Source organism: Sinocyclocheilus anshuiensis, unplaced genomic scaffold (genome assembly GCF_001515605.1).
Source record: "Sinocyclocheilus anshuiensis isolate Anshui unplaced genomic scaffold, SAMN03320099.WGS_v1.1 scaffold690, whole genome shotgun sequence".
Lineage (NCBI taxonomy): Eukaryota > Metazoa > Chordata > Actinopteri > Cypriniformes > Cyprinidae > Sinocyclocheilus > Sinocyclocheilus anshuiensis.
In genome coordinates, this window is record NW_015547715.1 from 53,176 (window position 1) to 62,470 (window position 9,295).

Below are 9,295 nucleotides of genomic sequence, written 5' to 3' on the forward strand. Positions count from 1 at the left end.
TAGTCATTTAAATGCATGTATATATATATATATATATATATATATATATGTGTGTGTGTGTGTGTATGTATGTATAATTTTGAGTGCATCTATTATAAATATTTGTATATTTACATATACAGTATGTAAATATTAATATATATTAATGGCATAAATACCTCTAAAAACAATTTCAAATTGTTTTTAAAATTATATAAACATTATATAAAGTTGTATATAGATCTTTTGGTCTTTCAAACAAGGTCTGAAAATATATATTTTTGTGCATAATTTTTTATAAATTGTGTATATAATATAAAAAAATTTTAAAATATGTTTTATTATTATATATGCATATGTATGTATATTTATTTGGTCCCACTTCATTTTAACGTCCAGTTCTCACTATTAACTTTGAGTTTGGCCTCAAACTCTTAATTTGCTGCATATTAATAGTTAGTTAAGGTAGTTAAGTTCAGGTAGGATAAGGGATCTAATATATGGTCATGCAGAATATAAGTACTAATAAACAGCCAATATGCACAGTTTGAATGCTACTTAAGAATGAGAATTGGTCCCTAAACTAAAGTGTTACCATTTATTCATTTTTTATTTTTTACACTACGAGAATGAATCTTTTTGTTGCATTTGTGGTGTTAATGCATTGCTCAGGTGTGTGTGTGTGTGTGTGATTTTCAGGCGTCACACCCAAATGTTGTGTTGAAACGACTAACAGGTTTCCGCTCGAGATTCTGATGAAAGTGAGCAAGTATGAGGTCCAGACGAGCCACGGCATCTGCGCCATCGACGCGCTCGTGTGAGTGATTCATTCATATTTCATGTCTGCTGAATGATGAGCTTCTGAAGGCTTAAACTCCTCCATCCTCTGCTTTCAGACTTCACGCCAGAGACAAGCGATACTGCGCGACGCCCAAACTCCAGCGATTCCTGCAAACCTTACTGAAGCTCAAAATGCGGCACGGTCTGAAAAACACTGCCTCTGCTGTTTGAATGGACGAGATCCCGACAAACATTAGTCAAACTGCACTCAAAGATCATCAAAGCATTTACTCATTGTTTCTGTTCGCATGTTTTCTACGTCTTCATATTAAAGGAACACTCCACTATTTTTGAAAATAGGCTCATTTTCCAACTCCCCTAGAGTTAAACAATTGAGTTTTACCGTTTTCGAATCCATTCAGCCGATCTCCGGGTCTGGCGGTAGCACTTTTAGCTGTAGCTTAGCATAGATAATTGAATCTGATTAGACCATTGGCATCTCGCTCAAAAATGACCAAAGAGTTTCTATATTTTTCCTATTTAAAACTTGACTCTTCTGTAGTTACATCTTGTACTAAGACCGACGGAAAATGAAAAGTTGCTATTTTCTAGGCCGATATAGCTAGGAACTATACTCTCATTCCGGCGTAATAATCAAGGAACTTTGCTGCCGTACCATGGGTGCAGCAGGCGCAATGATATTACGCAGCGCACACACACACACAGTAGTGAACACACACACACACACACACAGAGTAGTGAACACACACACACACACACACAGTAGTGAACACACACACAGTAGTGAACACACACACACACAGTAGTGAACACACACACAGTAGTGAACACACACACACACAGTAGTGAACACACACACAGTAGTGAACACACACACACACAGTAGTGAACACACACACAGTAGTGAACACACACACACACAGTAGTGAACACACACACAGTAGTGAACACACACACACACAGTAGTGAACACACACACAGTAGTGAACACACACACACACAGTAGTGAACACACACACAGTAGTGAACACACACACACACAGTAGTGAACACACACACAGTAGTGAACACACACACACACAGTAGTGAACACACACACAGTAGTGAACACACACACACACAGTAGTGAACACACACACAGTAGTGAACACACACACACACAGTAGTGAACACACACACAGTAGTGAACACACACACACACAGTAGTGAACACACACACAGTAGTGAACACACACACACACAGTAGTGAACACACACACAGTAGTGAACACACACACACACAGTAGTGAACACACACACAGTAGTGAACACACACACACACAGTAGTGAACACACACACAGTAGTGAACACACACACACACAGTAGTGAACACACACACAGTAGTGAACACACACACACACAGTAGTGAACACACACACAGTAGTGAACACACACACACACAGTAGTGAACACACACACAGTAGTGAACACACACACACACAGTAGTGAACACACACACAGTAGTGAACACACACACACACAGTAGTGAACACACACACAGTAGTGAACACACACACACACAGTAGTGAACACACACACAGTAGTGAACACACACACACACAGTAGTGAACACACACACAGTAGTGAACACACACACACACAGTAGTGAACACACACACAGTAGTGAACACACACACACACAGTAGTGAACACACACACAGTAGTGAACACACACACACACAGTAGTGAACACACACACAGTAGTGAACACACACACACACAGTAGTGAACACACACACAGTAGTGAACACACACACACACAGTAGTGAACACACACACAGTAGTGAACACACACACACACAGTAGTGAACACACACACAGTAGTGAACACACACACACACAGTAGTGAACACACACACAGTAGTGAACACACACACACACAGTAGTGAACACACACACAGTAGTGAACACACACACACACAGTAGTGAACACACACACAGTAGTGAACACACACACACACAGTAGTGAACACACACACAGTAGTGAACACACACACACACAGTAGTGAACACACACACAGTAGTGAACACACACACACACAGTAGTGAACACACACACAGTAGTGAACACACACACACACAGTAGTGAACACACACACAGTAGTGAACACACACACACACAGTAGTGAACACACACACAGTAGTGAACACACACACACACACACACACAGTAGTGAACACACACACAGACAGAGTACTGAACACGCACCCGGAGCAGTGTTGTATGTTATTAACGTGGTCAGACAAGGATAAGATACAAGGCATATTTTTATTTCTAAAAAAGTGAATTCACACCACACAGAGCATTAAATCCAAACCAGTTCACAGTTGACTTCAGATGCATATGCGTGTTTGTCTTCAATATAATCACTGCTCAGGATCAGATTTATAATGGACACAAAGCCTAAAGACAATGAACAATGAGCAGAAATCACTCAGGAATAAAGCGGTCCAGTTTCAATGAACGGTTGACTGACTAGAATCAAAAACACAACATGACTTCATCTTCTCATTCATGCAGGTTCACATTCAGTGGTTTCACGCGGGATGATTTTGGCATGTTAGGTTTGCAGATGTTTCATATTTCACGTTTCTGAGCTTTACATGAAGACGAACCACTGAATAACACACGGCTCTCAAACATCAACTACTCCGGTCAAAAAGGTCACTTTTGTTAATAAAGGCAGTTAAAACCCAATCAACAAACAAGTGAGCAGTAGTCAGACATTTTCATCAAGATCTGAATAACAGATCTCAGTCAAACAACACTAATTCAAATCAATCTCAATAAAAATGATTCAAAATAAATACACATACAGTGGTTGGCACATAAAATGAGTCGCTGCGTTGGTCAAACTGCTCTAAACCGTCCCATTACTAAGTAGAGATTTCATTTGGCACAGTGCTTAAACTAGACTTAACTAATCACCAATGCGGTTAACTTCATCAGAAACTCAAGGAAAGGTACTTGATTGTCTTCTGACCAGCTGTTGGGGGACAATGAAGCTGCGTTATGAAAATACAGGACAGTCAGCAGTCAATCATTAACACACAGGCTGCTTAATCAAACACGGTCTGATTTCTGCGTGTGTTTCTCCACAATCTCACTGTTAGCAGCACTTTAAAAGACCTTTGTTCTTCACATACTGCTACGGATTATACTCCATTTCATTTCATAAAATAAAAAAATTAAAAAAAAATTCTTATTGAACGCTACTTTTATTTTCGGGGACTTTTTTTATTTTACACTTCCTTAGTTTTTTATTTGTTGTAAAATATTAAGGAAATATCAAATAAAATTAATGATGTACAATAAAATCCACTTAGTATTATTACCTTTCAAAAATCAAATCAAATTTAAGGGGATTATATTTATTACATTTCGACAATAAAACAAACACACACACACAGAAGAGAAATATAATCCCCTAAAATGGAATTACCTTTTACTAACAAAATAAATAAATACATACCATACATACATAAATAATAAAAAAAATATCTAAGAAAAAAAGAAATTCAAAATATTATTACCTTAAATATATATATTTTATTTTTATTACATTTCAATAATAAAATTAAATACAAAAACAATCCCCTAAAATGTAATTACCTTTTAATAATAAAATAACACAAAATAAAATACGAAATAAAAAATAAAATCCCCTTAAATAATACCTTGCAAAAATAAAATGCAATTAAATTCAATTAAAAATCAAGTAAAAGGGGGATGTATATATTCAAGCAATATATTAAGTAGATTTCTGTCATCATTTACTCACACTCCAAACCCGGATGAATTGATTTCTTCTGAGCAGAATATTCACACAATACTTGCATTCAGTGAAAGGGAATCAGGACGAGCGTCTCCTGCAGTCTCATCATACAGAGCTCGTCTCATGGACGACTGCTTTTCAAAGACTGCTTGTCTTTCTGCAGTTTGACAGCATCCGTACCCCATTTACTCCCTTTGAATGAAGTCATATTCATATTCAAGTTCATCTTCTTTAATATACTGCTCTTTGTCTGTTGAAAGCATGTGATGCATAAATGAATCTTATCTGAGGAGCTGCATTAACTGAGATTCCTTTGACAGATGACGCTAAACTAAGACAACTAACCAACCCAGCCTGAAGACACCAAGACTAACTGCTGGATTCATCAAAAAAATGTTAAAATGAATGTAATAATATACCATAAAAGAGCAGAACATTTAAAATAAATTCAAATTTGATTAAATGTTAAAAAATTTAATTGGATGTTTATTTTTTAAGGAGATTGTATTTTTTTTTTATTACCTTTTAATTAATAAATAATTCATTAATCCATTAAAATATATTCACCTTTCAAAAATAAAGTAACACAAAATAAAATAAAATTACATATTTAATACTTGTTTGTATTATTAAAAGGTATTTTAGGAGATTTTTTATTTTATTTTGTGTTATTTTATTTTTGAAAGGTAATTATATTTAAGGGGATTTATATTTCATTATTTTTTTAATTAAATTTTATATTTTCTTCAATTGTTTTGTAATTGTTCAATCATTTTTGCATTATTAAAAAGGTATTTTGGGGGATATTTTAATCACATTTTTTGGGGGATATTTTATTTTATTTTGTGTTATTTTATTATTGAAAGGTAATTGTATTTAAGGGGATTTACTTTTTTCATTTATTGGTTATATTTTCTTAACATTTTATTTTATATCTTCTTTATGAAAATATAAAATTAAAATTATGGAAAAAAAACTAATCCTCTTAAATATAATTACCTTTCAATACTAAAATAACAAGATAAAACAAAATGAAAAATCCCCTAAAATATCTTTTTAATAACACAAACAATTATTAATTACAATTACAAAACAATTATTTTATTTTATTTTGTTTTATTTTACTATTGAAAAATACTTATATTTTAGGGGATTTTATTTTGTTTTGTTATTGTTATAATTGTTTGTATTATTGGAAGGCATTTTAGGGGATTATTTTCTTTTGTGTTATTTTATTATTGATAAGTAATTATATTTAAGGGGACTTATTTTTTTCGTTTTTATTGAATATTTACTTAATATTTTATTTGATATTTTCTATAAAAATTATGGAATTATAAACTAATAAATCCATTGACATTTTTGAATCCTCTTAAAAAACTTTCAATAATAAAATAAAAATAACACAAAATTAAAAAAATGTACTTTAATGGGAAAAAAATTAAACCCCCTTAAATATCATTACCTTTCAAAAATAAAATAAAAGGAGAGAAATATATTTGTCATCATTTATTCACACTTGAGCGGAGTATTTAAGGGCAGCGTCCGGTGTCAGACAGTGATTACTGATGTGCTGATGTTACCGGTCCGTGTTGAAGCAGCATGGAGATTGAAGCTGTAGTTGTCACTCCTCCAGCGCCTGCAGGATATCCGCCACAGACTCCACCACGTAATCAGGCGCGCAGTGCTTCTGCTGCGGCTCCTGGCTGTCTCTGAACGCGAACGCCTCCTGCAGCGTGGAGACGCCCGTCAGCGTGAGCACCGTCGCCAGGCCGCAGTTGCTGCCGAACAGAACGTCCGTCTCCAGCCGGTCTCCGATCATCAGCGAGTGCGCCGGGTCCAGACCGAACTGACTGGAGATGCAGTCGAACATGAAGCGGCTGGGCTTCCCGATGACCGTGGCCTTCCTGCTGCTGGCCGTCTCCAGAGCCGCCGTGAGGCTGCCGGACCCTGCGGCACATTCACACACGTTCCCTGTGCATCACTGAATGACCCGACAATGTGTTTGACAGAGAGCTTCTAGAGTCACTCAACTCAGACAACATCACAAGAACAATTCAGCAACGCTACAGCTTCAAACGCTTGATATTTGATAGACTTTAGATGGAATGAAACCTCTTGAAAACAAGTCCACGTCACATTTCACATCAAAATCAAAAATGTATTTTTAGGTTTAAACGCTTTAAATTTCCCTGTTTTTTCTATGACCTTTTCTAGTAGTTTGTTATGATACTAGAACAGATGTACGTTTCCAGGACTGTGGGAACCAAATGTTTTGCTTGAAGAAATTGTTTGCATCTCATTTGCATTGTGTATTTGACATTAGTGTAATTAAAAAATATATTTAATTGATGCTGATTTTAATGAAAAAAAAAAAAGTTATTGCATTACAGCTATGAGTTTTGGTGGAGACCGTGTAATTGCCATGAAAATGATTTAAGAACACAGAAAAATTGTAATAGTCCTAAAATAGTATTAAGCCAATTAAGCACATTTACACCCAAAACTCTCATTATTGTCATTTTAAAAAAGTCTTTATGCTGATTTTAATACAAAAAAAATGTATGTATATATATATATATATATATACACACAGTATCTCACAGAAGTGAGTACACCCCTCACATTTTTGTAAATATTTTATTATATCTTTTCATGTGACAACACTGAAGAAATGACACTTTGCTACAATGTAAAGTAGTGAGTGTACAGCTTGTATAACGCCATGTTGAACTTCCAGTGACCAGTATGAAAGAGTGAGAGCGATAACACCAAATTTAACACATCTGCTCCCCATTCACACCTGAGACCTTGTAACACTAATGAGTCACATGACACCGGGGAGAGAAAATGGCTAATTGGGCCCAAGTTGGCTGTGTGTTGAGCTATTTTGAGGGGACAGCAAATTTACACTGTTATACCCTGTTTCCAGGACGGTGGGAACCCAATATTTTGCTTGAAGAAATGACTTGCATTGCATTGATTAGTGACAATTAAGCACATTTACACCCAAAACTCTCATTACTGTCATTAAATAAATGCCTTCAATTTATGTGGATTATAATATAATGGGGAAAAACATAATTGTATTTTTTTTGCATTACAGCAAAGTGTTGAATTATCATGAAAATGTTGCAGAAAAATATTATATTTATAAATAAATAATTTTTAAATTGTATTTATTTATTTTTAATGTTTGCATTACAGCAATGAGTTTTGTTGGAAAATTAATGCAGAAAAATCTTAAGAAACCTAAAATAGGCTTTATTTTGTTATTGCAAAAAAAAAAAATTCCTGATTTTAATAGCCAGAATGCATAAAAATATTTTATTATAAATATTTTATTTATTTATTTATTTATACTAAAAGCAATGAGTTGGTGGAGAAAGTGTTGAAATGACATTAAAATAATGTCAGAACGCAGAAAGTTGTAAAAGTCCTTAAAATAGGCTTTATTTTCTTTCCAAAAAAAAAAAAAAAACCTTGATTAATATTTGTAACGTTTTATTTTGCTTCAAGAAATTATATGCATGGAACACTTTAATGCACATTTACCCCCAAAACTGTCATTTAAAAAAAATGTCTAATTTATGCTGCTGATTTTAATGAATGAGAGAACAGATGTAATACTTCAGAACAGCTTTTTTTTTCATATTTGTAAGGTTTTCCAGGACTTGAAGAAATGATCTGCATTTGCACAATTACACCCAAAACTCTCATTTGGGAACAAACCATAGCATCACAACAAATCTTCAGCTTAAATCACAAGCTGTATCACTCCATATCAGCCTCGTTTATGTTTTTCACTTTTGATTTTGAGGTGAAATGTGACCCGGGCACGTTTCACGACATGCACATTCTTTACTTGTGATTTCAATAAGGAGATGCATTTCATAACGCTTCAGAGGAGCTGATAGAGAGTCGGCAGCCCTACCTGGGGTGACCCTGCCTCCTCTCAGCGGGTGCCAGGGGTCCGGGTCAGTGGCCAGGAACAGGCACTCGGAGCTCCGCAGGTAGCAGCAGGCTTTGGCGAGCTTCATGAAGGTGAAGTTCTCGTCGTATCCCACCAGCACAGCCTTCACATCCGGGTCCAGCGGGCAGTTGTAGATGCTGGCGCCCGGCTCCGCGTCCTCCTCCTCCGCCACCGGCACCCCGGCGTCCCGCAGCTCCTTCAACACCCCGCCGCAGCCGATCACGTACACCTTCCCCTGCAGCCGCGCCACGTCGCGCAGGTACGCGGCGGAGCAGTACGCCGAGCTGAAGATCTCCTCCTCCGCGACGTCCGTGAAGCCGAGGCGGCTGAATTTCTGCACGTAGTTCTCCCGCGGCCTGGTGCAGTTGTTGGTGACGAAAAACACCCGTTTGCCGCGCTGCTTGAGCAGACTGACCACCTCCGGAGCTCCGGTAACGGCCGTTTCTCCGTTCCAGATGACGCCGTCGCAGTCGAACAGCACGTTGTGTTTGGCGTCCAGCAGGTCCCGGATCTGAGCGCCGCAGAGCGTCACGCAGCCCCTGCCGCCACCCGCCGCGCCTGCCATCCTGCTGGCTTGAGATCCTATGATGGAAAACGACGAACTGCGTCTGTTTATTTAAACGCGCTGAGGATCGCCGTTAGTTAACGGTTAGTGGAATGAACGGAGAACCGAACGCGACGCAGTGGAGCGGCTCACCAGCGCGTCCATCTCTGAGGCGGGAACAG

At 37.1% G+C, this 9,295-nt stretch overlaps 1 protein-coding gene across 1 annotated transcript; it reads right to left on the bottom strand.

Moving 5' to 3' along the window:
* Positions 1-6,072: 6,072 nt before the first annotated feature.
* On the bottom strand, positions 6,073-9,289 carry LOC107704117 (pyridoxal phosphate phosphatase-like). The gene is made up of 2 exons (XM_016506972.1): positions 8,531-9,289; positions 6,073-6,546 (listed from the first exon to the last, which is right to left on the bottom strand). The coding sequence occupies exons 1-2, from the start codon at positions 9,132-9,134 to the stop codon at positions 6,221-6,223; spliced, it is 930 nt and encodes a 309-aa protein (XP_016362458.1). The 5' UTR covers positions 9,135-9,289; the 3' UTR covers positions 6,073-6,220.
* Positions 9,290-9,295: the final 6 nt, after the last annotated feature.

Coding starts and splice junctions, on each gene's coding strand:
- LOC107704117 (XM_016506972.1), bottom strand. CDS start 9,134: ATGGCAGGCGCGGCGGGTGGCGGCAGGGGCTGCGTGACGCTCTGCGGC. Junction 6,547..8,530: donor AGGAGGCAGGGTCACCCCAG/GTAGGGCTGCCG, acceptor AATGTGCCGCAG/GGTCCGGCAGCCTCACGGCG.